General features: G+C 37.7%; 1 protein-coding gene across 2 annotated transcripts in view; it reads left to right on the top strand.

The window, feature by feature from the left end:
• The window catches only part of CHCHD3 (coiled-coil-helix-coiled-coil-helix domain containing 3), a 164812-nt gene that overhangs the window by 96320 nt on the left and 48593 nt on the right, over positions 1-19899 (top strand). For both annotated transcript variants that reach the window (XM_074828083.1, XM_074828082.1), the window contains exon 5: positions 10184-10267. In XM_074828083.1, coding sequence (XP_074684184.1) covers positions 10184-10267 — 84 coding nt within the window. The remainder of the gene's footprint in view (positions 1-10183; positions 10268-19899) is intronic.

Below are 19899 nucleotides of genomic sequence, written 5' to 3'. Positions count from 1 at the left end.
AATACAAACATCTAAACTTTTTTGGATTTTACTAAGTGATTGGCTTCACTGATAACTTTTGGCAATGAGTTCTGCAGGTTAATTATGCATTTAATTGGTTTCAAATTTGTTGCTTTTCAATTTCACTGTTCGCTGAATATCTCCTCGGTCTTGTATTATGAGAAGGAGTAAATAAGAGAGCCTGGCTCACCTTCTCTGAACATTTAATTATTTTGTATACCTCTATCACCTACCCTCTACGTACACAAAGCACTTCTGATGGTTTTGGTCTTTATATATCTCCAGCTTCTTTCTTCTCTGAAACTTTCGGCTGTAGTGATCAGAGCTCTAGGAGGATCTGGGACTTTAGTTTATGTCAAATAATGCAATCTTGGCATGGTGTTGTCTTCTCTTTCCCCTTTTATTCATAAATTTCTTTCTGTATTTATTTGGCTATTGTTATGCACAGGACAAGGTTTTATTGGCTTGCCTGCAGGACTAGAAAGTCTTTCTCTGGGGCTTTACAATCAGAATAAAAATGTTTCATGTGGCTGATGCAGACTTTTGCTTCCAAGTTGTATCATTTTCCATTTGTCCTCATTGTCCAACCTGTCTTCAGGTTGCGTGGTCTTTGTAACTTAACAGCTTCTTGTGATGTTCTCCATGGTCTTCGTGGATTAAGATGATTTCCAGTTGCTGTTGTCCCAACATATCCCTTTTTCTAGATGACTGCTGAAGTCACCTCAGTTGTAAACTGCCTGAAACATGGGACATTGACCACGTAATCTTCTCCGGTTTGATCTTTTTTGGCTATTTCTATCCAATAATTTTTATTAAAGCTTTGAGCATTTAATTGGATTTTATGATTTGCTTTACATTTTCCTTTGTGCAAGATATTATTGAATTATTTTTGAATATCCCATTAGTCAACTGCTTTATTCTTTCCTAGTGTGAGGAAAAAATTGTAGTAAAATGTAGAACCATGTTTTTGTAACAGCCAGTCAGTGCCCTGCTATGTTAATCACTCTAAATGTTCTGTCAACAAATTTACATGACAAGGATGTCAGAATAAGGAATAGAAATATTAGCATCAGACCCTCTCTTAAATATATTTCCTGCCTCCAATTACTAATTGACATTTATAAGTTTGGGCTTTTTTCAGTTGCTCAGTCCCAAATTACTAGCACACTCAGACACATACCATCTGAACTGGGTGGGGCTTTAAAAAAAAAAAATCTTTTAAATTATATTCATTTGTTTTTCCAGCATGGTCTTTACAAAAAAATCAAATGTTTATCCCCATGATGCTCTTGCATTGACTCTGCTTTTTCCATCAATTTTATGTATTTTTATATATTTTCTGTGCTTAGAGTATTATTTATTTCTGTTAGAATAATGCAAACACCAGCAGAGCTTGAAGTATAATTATGTTAAACACTGCACAGATGTGTAGTGAGTTCGAGGCTCTGCCCTAGAGACTCTGCAATCAAATGAGAGGAGAAATAAAAGTGCAGTGAATGGAAGTTGGACATGGAAATTCAATGACACGTGTTATAGGATTATATAAAAGGAAGATGCTCACCAATAATCAATATACAAATCAATCCTGGCTCCTTTCAGAGGTACTCTACTCAAGGCAGTAATTCTCTTGTGGGTTTATTTCAGAATAAGTTGCTAAAGCTTTAAAGAAAATGCTGAAAGACCAGCATTGTAATTCGGTAATTAAAATACAAAGAGCATTAAATCTTGCTGTATCCCCACACACGCTTCCTGCCCTTTCCCCCTGCTTTCCCAAGGCTTTGCTTTCTAGCTTTGCTAGAGTAATTTAAACAGGTGCAGTAACTTTTCTTATCATATAGGATTTTCACGGTTAAATACTTTAGAGATATGATGAAAAGAACTATGTTACTGTCCTATTATTTGCTTGAATCAAGCTTTCGAAATGCTGCAAAGGACGAAACAAAAGAGCTGAAAAGCAATAACTTATTAATTGGGATAAATTTTGTCTATCTTTAATATATATGGCATACCAATTAGCTATAAATATTTTCTTTACCATATTTCTTGATGGGAGAAGGTCTTTTGTGAAAGCTGTAGCATTCCCAAGACTGACCAAAATGATATTCCCTTGATAATGCTGAGGTTGAATACCTAAATATTTCACTGTGAAGTCATATGCCCCATTTAAAAAACCAGCTTGTTTCTGAGTTACAACTTCTGTTTTAAATTATCTACTAATTGCAGTTCTTTTATTATCAAGCTGATTAGAAAAATCTCTCTGTTTTGGAATAATGGTAAACAGTATGGCTGCATTATTTGAGACAGAGTCAATGAGTTTTGATGGTTTGTTTATTATAAAGAGTTCAATTTTACAAGATCTAATTTCAAAAAAAATACAGAAAATCTATTGTCTTAAAGATATTTTTAAGTAGTGCCTTCTTGAACATCCAAAAATGAAGGCGCTGTTTATATTGTATCTTTCAAATTGAGAAACACCTGATGTAGTTACAAGTGATTCAATTTTGTGTCTTAAACAGAAATCAATAACTTGAATAGCTGAGAAGAAATAAGTGTACTCTTATTTTGTATTCAAAAGTGGATTTACCTACTTGGGCATCATCATTTTTTGCCATTAGTGGAAATTGGTAGCCAGGAGAATGGACTGAGCAGCCAGTTCCAATGATGCAACTTCTGTTGAAAGAAAATGATATTAATTCATGTATAGTTATGATGATTCGATACAAGAAGTAGGATATTCACAGATGGAAAATAACATTGGAGAACGTGCTGTCCCTGAAGCTGCTAGACCTTGATACAGTAAGTTTTCTATGTGATTTCAGAGGAGATTGACTTTGAAGTGGGCTTCAATGAGATACTGAGTTTTCGTTGCTTATATTAGTGCAGCATCTATAAGAATTATTTCACTGTTTACTTTCAGTCTATTGAGTCTTCAGTTTGCAAGGCAAAAGAAATAAGTTGTAGCTTTTAAAGATATGATAATATAATATCAAAGTGTTGACAAATGGTGCTGGATTCCTGAAGTAAGAATAAAGATTCCTAGAATGAAAGCTTAGAAGATTTAAAACTTTTCTCTGGTCTGAATATTTAGGTATTAGGCAACTTCCATGCAAGTTTCTTTTTTTGGACTTCAGAGGTGAACTGGAGTGAGAACACCTCTGGAAGGCTGGTGGTTCCATATGTTTTCCTTTGGTTTACACCATGTATTGTTTTAAAGTATATCAAATATTGGCTCACAGTGCTTACTAATATCTTTTCCTTATCCTTCTGTTGTTCATTTCATCCAGAAATTTCAAAGTATTCCTGTAAAATTATTATTAGATCAATTCTGAGCACAGTAAAAAAGGGCAAACATTTATGACTTACTACAATAGCAGTATAGCAACAAAGATGGAAGTAGAACATAGTCCTAAATCTCTTTACTGACTGTTGTTTTCCCTGAATTTTACAGGATAATAGTTCTTTTGCTCCATTTTTTTTATATAGAGAAATCCGCTTTGGCTCATACGGAGCAGTCTATGCTTCTTTAGGATTAGTGGAAAACTGTACGTATTTGACACATGACTGAAACATCAGAAGCTGTCAGAAATGGTTACAGACATTATTTGAATTGCTACAAATACCTGGCAACAGTACAGATAGTCTTTAAAATGTTTGATCTTTTTGGACTGTGTTAGTTAAATGAAAAACATGTATATGTATATAAAGTTTCAGAAATAGTCATGCCTTTCTTTTACTCCTGTTGACATACATATATGTAATACAGATTTGTTTAGCGTCTCTTTTTTATTTTGGCCTATGATTGGATGGAAACATGAGGCGTTTGTGCATATTGCTAATGAATATAATAGTCATGAATGTATTTTAATTTTTATTTTCAAGAAAATAAAATCTTCAGAATCCATTTTTACCAAACTGAACAAACCAGATAATTCACTGGATGAGGAGCAGAGTTTGGGGATAAGTAGAGCTTTTCTTTAATAGTCTTGTTGCTCACAGAATCACAGACTCACAGAATCATCTAGATTGGAAAGGACCTTGAAGATCATCTAGTCCAACCTTTAACCTAGCATTGGCAGTTTCCAACTACACCATATCCCTCAGCGCCATGTCAACCCTACTCTTAAACACCTCCAGGGATGGGGACTCCACCACCTCCCTGGGCAGCCCATTCCAATGCCTAACAACCCCTTCTGTAAAGAAATCCTTCCTAATATCCAGTCTAAACCTTCCCTGGCACAACTTGAGGCCATTCCCTCTTGTCTTATCACTCATTACTTGGTTAAAGAGGCTCATCCCCAGCTCTCTGCACCCTCCTTTCAGGGAGTTGTAGAGGGCAATGAGTTCTCCCCCTCATTTTGAAGTAGCTTGGTACAATGTCATCTTTCTGCCCCTTGTTTTAGGGATAGGATCATAAAATAAATCAGGCTGGAAGGAACCCAGAGTCCTCTCAAGTGATTAGTGACTCAGTACTTACTGTGCTTCTCTGGCTTGAACCCTGTCTCTATACACAGAGTCTGGGAGACCTTGCTGATGAAGAAGGCACGGTAGAGGTTGTTCAGTCTCCATGCTTGGAGGTTTTCAAAACCCAACTGGATACAGCCTTGACGTACTAGAAATGGCCTCTTAGTTGACCCTGTTTTGAGTAGGAACTACATGGCTTCCTGAGGTCCCTTTGAGTACCTCAGCTATATGTGTCTACTCTCCCTAAATTATCCACCACCTTCAGCAAGCGTCCCACATTTTCCTTGTTCAGCTTTTTATTTCTACCATAGTAATAGAAGCTCTTCTTGTTGGGACAAGAAGATCAATGAACTTTTGTCTTGGTGGAGAACAATGTTCCTTTGGATTTCGGTTGCATATTCCTGTGGTTTACATTAGAAATTGGAATCCGTAACTCTCTTGTTTGACACAGGGTACATTTGTTTTTTTCTCCTTTGGTCTATAACTAGATTTATTAAATGAAGCTTCATGTCACATGATCTGTATAGACTAGATCCGAACTTGTTCGTAAATTCAATTTTTTAATTTTCTTCATTAGCCTCATCTTCTTTATCTGCACTACTCATTCTTTCAGGACTTCATTATTTTTAGAAAATGTACTGTGGCACATTTACTGGTAATTACAAAAGCTTGTTTTAATTACAGTTGTCAAAGGATAAGTTTTATGATGCATTATTGTTGCTGCAGTTTCTAATTCATAAATATTCCCTACCTTTACAAGTGGAAATTAACATAGTTTTTTTAAGTCATGTGTCTGGATCATTTTTTGTGGTTAGGAATGATTTTGTGACTAATGATGGCTTCAAAAAGAAATTCTTGGGGGGTGAAGGGAGAAGCATATGTTTCTAAGAATAGCCATAAGTTACTCCTATTGCCCATTCAGAATGATGTGTATATTTAGATGTTGAAATACATGTTAAAATTTAAACCTGTTGCAATCCAACATATATTAAATGTGGAAATTGAGAATCATTTTTATTGGGACACTGTATGCAGTGAATGAAGATCGTAGTTTTGCTGATAATGTATCCAAATAACGAACCTTTTTCATCTGATATTATCAACATTCAAACGTGAATGCATGGGACTGTATGTGACGGGTGAACGTAGTCCACTGAAAAAGGGTTTCTGGGCAGAGCAATATAGTGGACATCAAATGCTGAATAACTGTTTTACAGTGTGACAGTCGTAGTCTGTACCTGAGTGACGTCTGTGTCAGTGAGCTCGTGAATTCGCACCCTGCTTTAACCTACAGATATCCAGCAAACGTCAAGTTGCAAAACAAGTGGAAAAATCTCCAACAACATAATGGTGAAAGATCATTTTTTGAGATCTGCTTTTTCGTAGTACTGGTGCATCACATTCATCCTGACCTGCCAGCAGTTCTCCTGTGAGATGATGGTGCTTCTGGAGCTGCTGAAGGCCAGCCCTCTGCCGCCACTTTCTTTTGCCTATTAATCCATTATCCTTCAAACTACATGAGTCCTCCTGAAGGCCTGTAGATCTTTCATGTGACCTTTCTCATGAGAAAAGCCCTCATTGCTGTAGTTAGCATTTCATTTGGCAAATCCCCTTGGTCCTGTAAACCCGTTGTGGCCGGGTGCTCTTTCCACCCCCAGACCCAACACCTGGGCTCACTCACAGCCCTGAATATGGATTCAGAGACCTGGTCCTTTGGTTGCCCATTTACCCTTCGTTCATGATGGGTTCATGAGGAAATGACCATGGAGCAGCTTGACAAGACCAAGGCAGAGCACTTTCAGATGGCTGACGATGATTTATAAATTTAATGTAAAACTGGACTCTTATTTTGAAGCAGGTTATTCTTCTCTGCCAGAAAAATACAGACTGAAGCCATCTCAGCGGTGTTCTGCTGTAAACTCGGTGGATGTTAATGAATTTGGAGCTTGAAGTCTGCACTGAGGGGCCGCTGTAGACCTGGGACTGCCGAGTGCTTCAAGAGCTGATTTTGAAATCTGCCTACAGATTTCTCCTAAACTACCTGATAATGGTTTATCCCCTGCAGCTTATTAAAGAATAGCAATTATAGACTGCACACACCTCGAACCTTGCCATATCCAGCTAACTGGATTCCTTTATTTTTTAAAGAAGTATTAAACATACATTTTCAGTCAGCTGCGTATTTGTTCTGTTCTACCTCACAAAGGACAAAATGAATGTGTATCTGTTGTATCCAACATGAGAAGTGTTTGGCTTCATCACGGGGCTGCCCTGCAAGTGTCCCTGTAGCCACGTACGAGGCGATGCACGGGAATTCTTTTGTAGACTTCCATTTCCCAGGTGATGGAAGCTCATACCAGTGCTGTGCTAAATCCAGGCACTACTTGTGAAAATGAAACACAAGTTGGCCTTTAAATCTTGGTCCAGCTTCCTAGTGATTCTGAAGTATTTAATATTAGTGATCTATTTTTGGATTTTAATTTTGGGTAGTCTTGGGAAGATGGGCTGCCTCTCAAAGGTGACCTTCTGAATTTGTTTTCTAAATAACACCCAGGCAAACGCTTTGTTTATTAGAGTTACTTTGTGAAGAAGCAATGAACCCGTTCCAATATCTCATTTACAACTAAAGTGCAGCATTCAGCTAATTGAATACATGGCTACTGTTAATTATTTTGTTACGGCTAATTGATATTCACTGGGATCATGTTGCTGCGGCCCCATAAATATAATATTACCTTACAGGTTTTTATTTCTGCAGTGAATTCTCTTCTGTTAGCATATTTATATTGTCTCTTGTATAAATGAATAATTTTTTCTACTTTTTTTTTTTTTCAACTTTGCTGCGTCTGCGTTACTGTACAAACGCCAGGGATGGTAACTGTATGAAAGAAACTTTTTTTTCTCGGTTTCTTACTGGCCTACCAAGTCTTCCAGTTACTTTCACAATATAGGGAACCAAACCTTTGGATAAATGTATTATTTAGTATTCTTATCATCTAATATTTCTACTTTATCAGTGATATGAAAGTTTTGATAGGATCAGGGCAATAAGCAGCGTGACTATAATTTGCTTCTTGGCCCCCATATCCTTAGTGCAGTAAAATCCAGATCACTAATTATCTTGAGAGGCAGGGAACCAAACCCCAAAATCAACCCAAAAAGCTAACTTTCCAGGGCAAAAACTTGCATTCAGATGAATATCATTGAAACAAATGTTATTTGTATTCCCCTGCTCATATTGTCTTTCATGTATATAAATTTAGTGATCAGATACCATTAAACAAAACCATTTTGCTTTTTTGAATGGCATTTGATCAGCAAGAAAGACACAGATGAAAAGAATTTCAACTCGGCTGGACTTGGAGGAGAGGATGGGTTTCATCTCCTCCATCATTACTGTGCCCTTGACTTGTTGTGTTTTTACACCCTGAAAATTTCTGCTCTTGTGAATCATCAGTAATGGGGCAGGTGAATTAAGTCGTGATGCTCTTGCATGGGTTTTATTATATCTTACTGACTTTCCAAAGTCAGTTTTGCTGCTTGGTTTCAGGTCATCGATAGACTCGTGTGAAACACTATTGAATTGTAAGAACTAAAACTTAACTGAGTTCTCATAAGCGTTATGGAACATTAATTTTACGTTTTCTTTGTCACTTGCCTATTTAACTCCACTTGCACAGAAAGAATGTTCTTGAGTTTGCAAATATTTCAGGGGTTGTGAGGTGGTTCGACATAAAATATTCGTGTACGGGTAACTATGATAATGTATTGAAATATTGTATTAAGATATTTAGGAGAGGATGGTTTTGGGGAGGCACAACCTCCAATGAATTTTCAGCTGTTTCTGTAACCAGCAGGTCTGGGAGGTCGTACAGGGGTTACCTAGAAAACGCAAAACCATGATCAATACGAAGCATATTAGTTAGGCTGTAGACTATTTAGTGTAATCAGCTTTGGAAAAACCTGTAATTAGTGAATAAAGGCTGATTTAAGTGGTGGTGGACAGGGCTGTAGCATGTGCTCTGTGGCACTATACTGAAGATGGGGTGATTGGCAGAGGGGAAGGTTTGGTTCATCCAAGTAGAATTAAAATTTGGCTGTTGCTGTTTGGATGAGTAGGGTTATTTTTGGTGAAGTTGCATTAAAAAAAACCCAACAACTTTCAGGTAGTTTTCTACATTTTTCTAGATTACAGATATGCCTGACATGCATGCATTTTTTTGCTTTCTTTTTATTCAACATTATATAGTAAATTTAATTTGACTTTTTGATTTTTTTTTTTACATGCTTCAGGATATGGAAAAAAAGGTAAGTAGTTAAGTAAGGAACAACCAAAAATCCAAAGGTTTTTTTTGAATTCTTTGACTATTTGTCAAAAAAACCCCAAAACTAATCTTGACAAAGAGAATTAAGTCCTGTATCTATACAAGTATAGCACAGTATGTGGTATAAGTTTTCTGACACGCTTCTAAGAGTGTGACCTGGAGATACCATCTTTAGAAGTAAGAGTACAACAGTTTACCATTTTACATGATGCTGCTAAAATAGGAACTTTTTGCAGCTGGCTTTGTAGTATGGGTGAAAATAATGTTACAGGTTAATGTTGAATAGGCAATTGTGGTAATGACCACTGATAGTTAATTATTAGTCACTAACGATATTATTAAAACATTATGAGCCTGGAGTGAATTTGTGCTGATAATTTAGGCATTAAATTCTCCATAGCTTGTTAAAAATCACTTGTCTAGTATTTACTCTGGAGGATTTACAGCTTTGTATGTATTCTGTGTGAATGTGTGCCCTTTTAATGTATTCTATAATTCTTAATGAGGCCCCTTAATACTAGATATTGGTACATACTACAGATGAAAAGCCAAAAACATATCAACTTGCTCAGTAGTGCTGGAAGCAGTGTCTCTTAAATGAACACACAAGTCATATTAGTCATCAAAAGATGTTAAAAATTATTCTGTATTATTTTAAGATACTGGACATGGGAGTGATCCTACAGCAAAGGGTTTCAGCTTACTTAGTTGAATACTTCAGCTGATGTAGGAGTTTCCAGAGGAATGATTACTAATTAAAGGGGACAGCAGAGTTTTAGATGTACTTTTTAGATCTGCTTTTGCAAATATGTAAGCATTTGGTTCTTTCCAAATGTTCATGTGTTTAGAATTAGGCATGTGCTAAATGCATTCCTGAACTGGGGTTTTAAAGAAAAAACAGCTACTTCAAATAAATTCTTTTTACCACTGCCTACAAATATGTGGATGTAAGTTCAGCTTTTCTCACGTCAATATGTCCACTTAGTAACAGTTAACAAAGAAAGTTAAATATTCAGGTTCTGCGTATATTTTTTCGGTAGGTTGAGCAAGTTACCCTAAGTTCAGAAGTGATCTGCAAAGTTAATTTAATCAAAAAAAAAAAAAATTATCTCAGCATGGTATGCTTGGTTCCATCTTCGTGACATTTCCAAATACATTTGGACAAACTGTGGCACAGCTGTTGAGGAGGGAAGGAAAAAACCCAGTACAATAGACAATCTCTTTACATTTTCAATGCAGCAATCATCATCTTTATTAATACACTCTTTGGCAAAAACTAATAGACTGCAGTTCTCAATCGTTGTATATTCCTTACTGGTACAATTCAGAGTAGATGTTTTGCTTTGCAAGTGAGGCTCTTTCTTGATCCAGTTTTATCTTTCTACTTCTTTTTTTAGGCCAAGCAGCTGGAGGAGAAGGACAGAGAACTGAAGAAGCATGATGCCTACTACAAAGAGCAGCTGGCTCGACTGGAGGAAAGGGTAAGCCTTCTTTCCCTTCTAATGAAGACTTTTCTGTTGGTTTCTGCTACTGACTTCCTGGTTATGTTTTACTGTTAAACAAGTTGATTTTTCTAAGGAGATAAAGATTAAAACTGTGGCCAGAGGGTTTTTTGGTATTAACTACTACTGTTTCTGGCTTAATATTGACAAGATGGAGGCTTTAATGTTGAGAATATTGTTTTCTTTACTAAGTTCTCACATTTGCAGTGAGATTTCGTCTGTCACAGGAATTACATACAGAGAAATAATCTGAACGAGGTTACTTTTATACCAGCACTGATGAAGAGCCGGTGTAAATGAATGAGTATCACCAAATAGTCTTAAAACTGCATGTGAAGTGTGCCAGATATACACTGAATTTCTGCTTTCGTTGCGGTCCACAGTTGCTTTCGCTGGGTGGAGTTGGTGGTTCCTCCAAAAGCCACCAGTTTGTGGAGAGTTTAATGTTAATTGCAAGTTGTTTATGCCATGTTCAAAAAGCACTTCTGTGTCTTTTTTCACAGTAGACTTGAAACTAAACTGTTCAGAACAGTTTGGTATGCTGTGTGACATGCTTGCAATGTTTTACCATATTGCTGTTAACATTCTTTTTCTTTAGAGGGTATTATTTTATAGGGTGTTAATTTCAAATAATTACTGCTGTCATAATTTTCTAGATCCCAGGTTGGTTGTAACCTTCAGTCTGAATACATTTGCCTTCTTTCCCCCCCTGCCTTCTTCCTGAGCCTACCTATTGTTGATTAATTTGGATTTGTTTTAGTTAGTTTTGAAAACAGCATTAACAAGATATATATTCATTTATGCAGCTTAGCAGGATAGAAGAAAACCCCTTGTTTTTATGGATCAGGAAGAAGAGCATGTTGCATGAATTATCAGTGTGTATAATTGGTCTTAATTAATATTTTAAGTAGAGGGCATATCAGATACTGTCTCAGTGTTTTGTCCTGCCTTTTTGAAGATGACATTAATGAAGTCATGTTCTTAGCAATGAAAAATAGTTTGAAAGGATGAGGGTAAATTAGTTTAATGATTGTAAAACTGCATTATTTAAACAGTTAAAAATTAAGATACTTCACAAAAACCCCCCACAGAATACCTTTCTTGTTCTCAAGTAACTGGCTGGTGTTAGAGGAAAAATTGTCTGCAGTATCTCATCCAAGCTGGCTTCCTATGGGGTGGTTGTACCTTTGCTCTTAGTTATCGGCCTTCAATTTTATCATTATGTTGCAAGTAGTACTGGAGTAATTCGTGGCAAAGGTTGTGTGATAGACCATGATTCTTTGTTTGAAAGCTTTTGCTTTACCTTTTTAAGGTGCTATGCAGTAAATAAGATTTTATTCTTAGTGTTGCTAGGTCGCTGATACAGTGCCTTCATTTTCTACTGTTAATTGAGGCTTCCAATGTGGAATTGCCCTTTAACAGGCATGTGAATGTATCACTTCTGTGTACAAATGAGATGATGAACTATAAATAAGTGTATCTGAATACTACCGAAGCGTTGTCCACCAAGTGATGTGACATAGGTGATCTCGGCCATCTCTCGCTTCCTCTTCTTGGACTTGGAAGTCTCCAGGGCTACAGTGGGCAGTTCTGAATTGACTGTTTTATGCTATGGGTGATGTTTGCTCTATCTTCAGAGTGGAGCTCTTGTGATACTAAGGCTTGTCTTTTCATTCTGGCTTTTTATTTGTAAGCTAAGGAACCTTTGCTTTGCCAATTTGCCATCCAGGTTGTTTTCAAAGTACATGTGCATATCTCTTCTACACAAAAAAGAGTTGTTGGAGCTCTGAAAGGAGGTGAACTTTGTACTCCACATCTGGCTTTGAACTTTTTCAGAGATGTGGAGATTACAGAATGAAAACCTGCTAAAGCAGAGAGGTCATGTCTCCTGCAATCCCAGCTTCACTGAGGCTGGTGCCTGCAGCCGTTATTAAGGTCATTTGTGAGATTCTGTATTGGTGGGTTTTGAGCAATGGGATGGAGATAGAGCTTTAAGAAAAAAGGAAGGTCTGGAAAGGCCTAATGTTCTGGAAATTACAGAGCACAATAATAGGCTGCTTATTTGTTCCTAAACTTGGCCTGATTTCAGTGAAAGGTACACAGGGTATGGGCTGTTCAGCAGCGAAAAGATCAGGATGGGAGGTAAGGTGGGAGCGGAGTAAGCGGAGCTCAGAGATGTAATGTCAGGATGAAGAAATGTGCCATATGAGTCTGTCACCTGTGACAAAGAATGCTAATTACATTCTCAGATCATTCTTACATCAAATAAGCACACTTTAAAAATACTTCAGTTATGCGTATGTGGTATTTCAGTCTGTTGCATCATTGAGTGTCAGAGCTCATCTGTATGATTAATTGGCTTTTTGATTACTTAGCTTTTTCAATTAGAAGCTTCGTATTTGTGTTCTTCAATGCTGCTGAAAAAACAATGCAGACATTGATAATAAAGGGAGACGACAACAGAACAGATTAGTGTCAGCACAGTGTGCTCCTTATGGAGAAAATTATTATACATATTCAGTGCCAGATGAAGTCTGTCAATTATAAAATATTTCAGCGACTGAGTGAAGATGCTCAACCTTTTCAGGGGATTAATACAGGACAAAATAACTGTGCACCAGTGACAGCTGTGATACTAAAACATAAACAATTCTATTCTCCAGGGCACTATCTGTTCATAAATTTGGTTTATGTGCTAAAAACCTTTTGATACTTTCCAAAAACCCAGCGATTCCCCTAACAGCTGCCAGTGTTTCTAGGTCAAAGATAGCACATAAGCTATGAGTTATGACATGCTCCACAGCAGCAAAGCAAAATGAGATAGTTTAACAAAGGAGTTAAAGAATAACCTTCTCATACTGTATATCTGACTAGGATGTTAAGCTGTTATTTAGGAGTTTGCACACTAAGCTTTGAGAAAAATTTGTCAGTGTTTCTCGTCGTCTGCTTACAGGCTAATGGTGCTTCTTGGCTACAGCAAAAAAACCCCAAGAGATCACAGCATCCAGATCATTGACATATGTGTACTCTACATTGTCTTCATTATTTACTATAATAAGGTGGCGTTAGTGGTATTTTAAACCATTTGATTTTTTATTTTAAAATAGCAGAGGAAGAAAAAGGCGAACTAACATCTTGGGCATATTGAGCTTCTTGCTACCTGGAAGAACAATCCTACGGCCTCTTTCTCTCGCACTGCCTCCCGTGTGTATCCCCACACGCAATCTCACACTTCTGGCCTGTTGTATCCATCATTGTTCTGTTCAGCTCCTCCACGTCCATCATCCTTCCGTGGTGCCACCGGTTTCAATGTCAATGCCAAGCCCCAGTGCCTATAGACTTCATAAATGTCTTTCATCTCTGATGTCGCTGTGATGTGGAGGTTCCAGTCAACGGCAACAGTTGCATTCGTCTGCAGAGCAGCTGACACCCTGTCGTTCCTTCACCCAGTTGCTTTTGCTTTAGGATATTTTTGCTATGGAGGAAACATGACTAGAGCCTCTCCTGCTTCTGCTTCTAGTTTTGGCACCGTACAGACAGACACAGCGAGGTGTGTCTGCATGCTTCTGTCGCTTTGAGGATGATGCAACTCTCCCTAGTTCAAATTTTCTACAGCAAATCCGACTATTTTCATGTTACACTGCTTTATAATACTATTATGCATCTTTACGAGAATCATGCCCCTACTCACAGAAGCAGAAGGAAATTAATTTTAATACACTGCTGTATGACACAACTACTTAGTTTATCAGTGTGAATGAGCAAGATATGTATCCCCATATTAATCAGGATATTTCTCACTTGAGCTAAGTTTCCATGCTTGTGAGTTTCCTAGAAATACTTTCAGTATCGAGTAGTATGCATGTGAATATGCATACCGGGTAAGGTAATAAAATTATTCTGTTAGCATTTGGATGTTTCAGCATTATGTTACATACGCTACAGATTTAGCCATCAACAAGTTACTGCCCTGATATTTCTTTGTTGTCAATTCTATAATTTCTGTGCATATCCTTGCTGACTTCAGTGGCCTTTGTGTGGGGAGACTCCTGCACCACACAGGGCTTACTGCCAGATCAGAGCCTGAGAACATAGACATAAGTTCCGGAAATTTGATCCTCTTATCTGCATCCATTTTTTCTTGACTTAAAATTTTGAGGAAGGATTTGCAAATCATAGGTTTGGCACTTAATTTGGGGATTCTACTTACCATGTAGGCTGTCAAGGAGCATTAACCTTAAGGTAAAATGAGCACACAGAGCACAAAGCTGTGAGCTGATGGCACATACTATACCAGGTGTTAAATAGTATTATCCATCCTGCTTGCTACAGTAAATAGGATTTTGCTATTATGATGTGTCAGGATTTTCAGAGAAATCAAATTTACTAGACACTAAACTGCCATCCTCACTGCTGAGCAGCTTTATTCTGGGATCTTGTGTTCATACTAATCCTGTTGGTAGGAAATGCTTATACCAATTGTGTGGGGAAATTATAATTTAATGATCTCTTCCTTTTTTCTATTCGAGGCTTAGGATGGACCAACATGCTTTGCAGCGATGGCCCCAGTGCTCAGACAAGGAGATGATATACAGTTCAGCTTCACAGCCAAGTATTGGCTTTTTGTAGGTGTTTATAATGAACATAAGTGCTAAGATGCAAACAATGCGAGTTGCGCATTTGTTCAGATGCTTCAGAGCCTTGTTTACCTTTTCAAATCTCAACAACTAAATAATCAGAATCTGTTTGCTGTGTTTTTTGTAAACTGTAGTTTGCAAGATGTAGATAACAGAGGGGGACTATTATAAAGCAGTATAACTACAAACATATTTATTCCCTGCAACGTATTCTAGCAGTTTAAAGATTTTTGTTTCTATTTAAGATATCAGTCTGTTTACTTCCTTTGATCTTGCGTGACTGTATCAGCAGGAATTTCGTAACCCAGCGGATGATTCTCCTCTCACCTCTTATGTTCAGAAGTTTGTATTTGCTAGAGCAAACATGTTTACTCTCCACACATTTGTACTGCATTCTTTCATGTCGTTCAAAACCAAATAGCAGTGATGTAGGTACAGTGTTTTAAGACTTGAGGCTGAATCCAGCAAAGTAGGAAATGATTTTGGCTGATGTTACTGTGTACTGAGCACTTAGGGGAGATGCAGAAAGCTCAGCAAACCTTTTGTCGATGTTTCCATGAAGAAATGGAATTAGGTCTAGCACAGAGCTGACAGACTTGCTAAGTTGTACTTGTCGGTTAAGTGCAATGTGTGCTTGCTTTGTTGGACACATGAAATACCAGTAGGTTCTTCCAAACTGTCCATTGCAATACAAAATACCACTCAAATAGACTTTTGTTCTAAACATAATGTATGGCAACAGAAATAATCACTGTGTTCCAAACTTGCTTTATATTTTGCATCTTCCTTACCATGGATGAGTAAAGCAACCTTTTGGTAGCAGCTTTAATGTATACTGCCAACATCTTTTTTGAGAACATTGTCTATAAAGGAATCTCTTGTAACTTCCCCAACTTTCAGAGTTTTTCCAGTTTGCCGCTATGGAGATGCTTCATAGTCATAGAATCATAGAATACCAGGTTGGAAGGGAGGTGAAGGATCATCTAGTTCCAACCACGGGCAGGGACACCTTCCACTAGCCCAGGTTGCCCAAAGCCCTGTCCAACCTGGCCTTGAACCCTTCCAGGGAGGGGGTATCCACAACCTCTCTGGACGACCTGTGCCAGGGCCTCACCACCCTCACAGGGAAGAATTTCTTCTGTAATTATTACTTCACAATAATTTTGAATTCTAACCAGTCATTATAGCAGCAGTCTCTAAATATCCATAGTTTGAAAGAAAACAGTTCCATCAATCCTAGGCCCTTCTTTTTCTATGAGATGTTAGTGTTTTTTTCTTGTTTCTATCTGGCTGGCTATTTCTCTCTCTCTCCCTCCCTATATCAAGAATGAATATATATATACACACACACACATATATACACACACACTCCCAGTGTATATCAGTACATTAACTCTATTTCCAAACACTTTTCAGATAGAAGCAATAAAATATATTATGGCTTCCATTTGACGAATTCTACTGTATATCACATCATATCATTGTTAATGAATAGTGTTATTTCTGTGAAGTTATTGGTGTCTTTTCTTCTTCAAATGGATATTCAGCTGCGACAGCGGGTTCTTGCAGTTTTCCCCAAATCAGTGCAGCAAGAGACCTGAGTATAAAATCAAGATACATTAATTTCTCTTTTTGTACTTGGGCTAGGAGACTTTTCTATGTCTGAGCTCATAGGCTGCACCAATGAGATAAAAGTAGGAGTTCATCAGAATTTCCCAGTGCTTTGTGTTTCCATACTGCTCATGAAAACCACCCTTTTTAGTACTGACCAGAGCGTAATGTTTTTGTCAGTTTAGCATAATAAAGCTGTCAACCCAACCTGTGATCTTGCTTCATGTTGCCAATATTAGAAAATTCCTCTCTTGAAATTTCATTATATTTTGGGGATAGAGCTTTTGTTGAACGCTTCTTGCCTGGCAGGTTGAGATTAGGAAACTTGCTACCAATTACAATATCTGAAACCTCAACCTGATTGACAAAGACAGACTGAGCCGTAGCCTTCTGACTGGAGTGCTGCATTAATGCACTACCTCCCTATCTTCCTGAGCCACAATCATTATTCTGAACAACTGTTTTTAAGCCTTGATTTTATTTTTTATGCTCATTATCTTTTATTTACCATTTATGAATAAGTAGCTGTTTGTTATTAAATACACACCTCACCCATATATTTTTTTTTTTCCCCCTAAGCCCATGAAAAATGCATGGCGTTTTCTTCTGAGACATTTTTCCAATAAAAATACTTGTTTCAGTCTCATCTTTCACTATCACATATCCAATCAATAGCAATGCTGAAATGCTGCTTAATAACAAAATAAGGAGTTGTTTCGTGCTGAATACTAGGTATTGGTGTTTCTCTAAATGTTTATAGATTATTTTTCCATTCTGTATGTGTGTCTTTATATAAATGGAGACCAAAAAAAGTGCAATAACTAATATTCCAGACTTTTTTCCTCTGTGCAGTAAGACGCCTGATAATTTAACATGTAACCACAAGTTTCATAGAGATTGTTTGCAATCCTTTTTTTTTTTTATTTACCCAGTATGTGCAAAACCATGGTTTTGGATGGGTTTTGATTTTTGGTAGCTTTAGTTTGGGGCAAAAGATGAATAATTCCATGGTTTTGTTTTGTAAGCATTTCCAGAAGACCTAGGGATAATGGTATACTGGATGCAAACTAATAACTTAGAGTCCTGCCACAGTGATGTGTTTATGTGATATTTCAATATACTGTGCTTTTTGTAATGCAGTTATGGTTTTTTCCCCCTTTATTTTATCTTCATTAGTATCCCTCTCTAACCCGTCATCATTCTTACAACTTTCTTTTCCTGAGTAGCCTCTGGTTTACTACGTTTTTCTTGCACCACTAGCCAGAACTGACTGATATTTTCCCTCCACTCTTCCTGCTGTATTTCATTATGGTTTTTGGCCTACATGGCTGTTTTAAACTCATCCTGAAGTCTCTTTCTTTGCCTGTAGGATGCCTCAGTGTCATTTCACACAGTATTTCAGCACTGACATTTCCTCAGGTATGGGGGAAGGCGTTTTTTTGGGGTGTGGTTGCACTCTGCATTATGCAGGGCTGCGCTCAGAGAGGTGGGATAGACTTTGATTGGAGGTGAGGATGCTCAAAACCTCTAAAATTCAAACTCTTAGAGATTTTGGTAGTTAATAGGGGATTTACAGACCCAAGAAACAGGGAAATAATATTTTTCAGGAATTGGCTATTTATATAGTGCTTTGTGTTTATCCAACTATCATGTAGCTTTGAAAAGATGATTTCTTTCAAAAAAAACATTTCTGTTCCTGCAGCTTTTAAGTCCTCGCTGCTTGAATTGTATTTTTTTTTTCTTAACTTTTCCACAGTTAGACAATTATCACCACTCTGGATCTCAGCATTTACTGACCTCCTACTGTACTTTAAGAATAGGAATTTATTTACGGTCCCATGATAACTGGTCATCACTAATCATTATTTTTCTCTGAGTGTGTTTCAGTTTGCGTTAAAGTCACTTGAATCTTGGTGCTTGTGAAGTCTGAACACATACATGTGCTCTTTCTATGAATAAAAAATACTGATGAGGTTGAACTGTGATGGGAGTAGGAACATATGGGGCAGTACTGAAAAAAGGAAGCAGTCGAAAAGCAGCATGTTGGGCAGCTCCTTCGCTCTCCCTCTTCTTTATTGCTGTATCTGAAATCATGTTGTCAGGAGAGCTGGATAGCTTATTTCCTCTGCCATGGCTTGCCTTGTCTGATGGAAGGACTGGAAATCACAGCGAGCGGGCTGTGACTGCGTGTGCGGCGTGGGAGCACGCGCGTCTGTCCCGTGGGACGGCTGTCCCGCAAAAGCACGCGCCGGATCCTAATTAGCCTAAGCAGGTTGTTCATCCAGCACTGCTCCCTTTTATGAATACAAATTAGTGGATGCATGGAGTTAAACATAAACATGTCAGTACTGCCTAAGTCACCCTTAGTGATTGTGTCTGCTTCTGTTTTCGTTTATAGTTTCGGCTGCGCTTTTCCCCTTCCTCTTCTTGAGCAGCAAAGCAGAGTGCCATGAAAGAGAATTTTTCTAATAGTCAAAATGGAATAAACTGAAGAAATTTGTCATTTGAAAGTTAAAAGGCAGTGTTTATCGCATTTCATAGGATATAGCAAAATGTTTTAACATATGGGTAGTTAATGAATAGCAGCTTTCATTTCACTCAGGTCTGTTCCCTCCTCCCACCCTCTTTCCTTTACAGAAGTTGAAGTTTGGGAACAAATACTGTACTAAGTTAACACTATACTGAAACAACACTCAGTGAGATAGTTTGCTTGGATTTCTTTGTTAAGGTAACATATTTAGAAAATACTGCAACTCTGGACTGAACCACCTGAGAATTAAAATACTGAATTTTTATGATAGAGATTTTACTGGCTGTATGATATTTGGAATAATTCCACAGGAATAATCCTTTAGTCTCTTGCAGTTTCCTGGGAATCTGATATAAATACTCTCCTTAAATGTATTTATCTTTTGAATATATTCATACTTTTTTTGAATTGCCGAGTAACTTTACTGATCATTGGATGTAAAAAAGTGGAATACAGGCCAGTCCTTCTTACCACTTGTTTTCTGTTCTCTTCAGTGCAATTGCACTGAAAACCAAGAAGTACCTAATTTAAGTATAATGTCCATTTAAACAACTATCAATGACATTATGTGCATTAAAACATTCTCTGAGTGCCCTTTCTCTTTAAAATGATGATGCCAAGTTGGGCGGGAGTGTTGATCAGCTTGAGGGTAGGAAGGCTCTATGGAGGGATCTGGACAGGCCAGATCGAGGGGCCGAGGCCAACTGTGTGAGGTTCAACAAGGCTCCGTGCCAGATCCTGCACTTGGGTCACAGCAACCCCACACAACGCTGCGGGCTTGGGGAGGAGTGGCTGGAGAGCTGCCTGGTGGGAAAGGACCTGGGGGTGCTGGT

Source organism: Strix aluco, chromosome 5 (genome assembly GCF_031877795.1).
Source record: "Strix aluco isolate bStrAlu1 chromosome 5, bStrAlu1.hap1, whole genome shotgun sequence".
Taxonomy (NCBI): domain Eukaryota; kingdom Metazoa; phylum Chordata; class Aves; order Strigiformes; family Strigidae; genus Strix; species Strix aluco.
The sequence above is the reverse complement of the archived record's forward strand: the minus strand, read 5'-3'. Positions and strand labels throughout refer to the sequence as shown.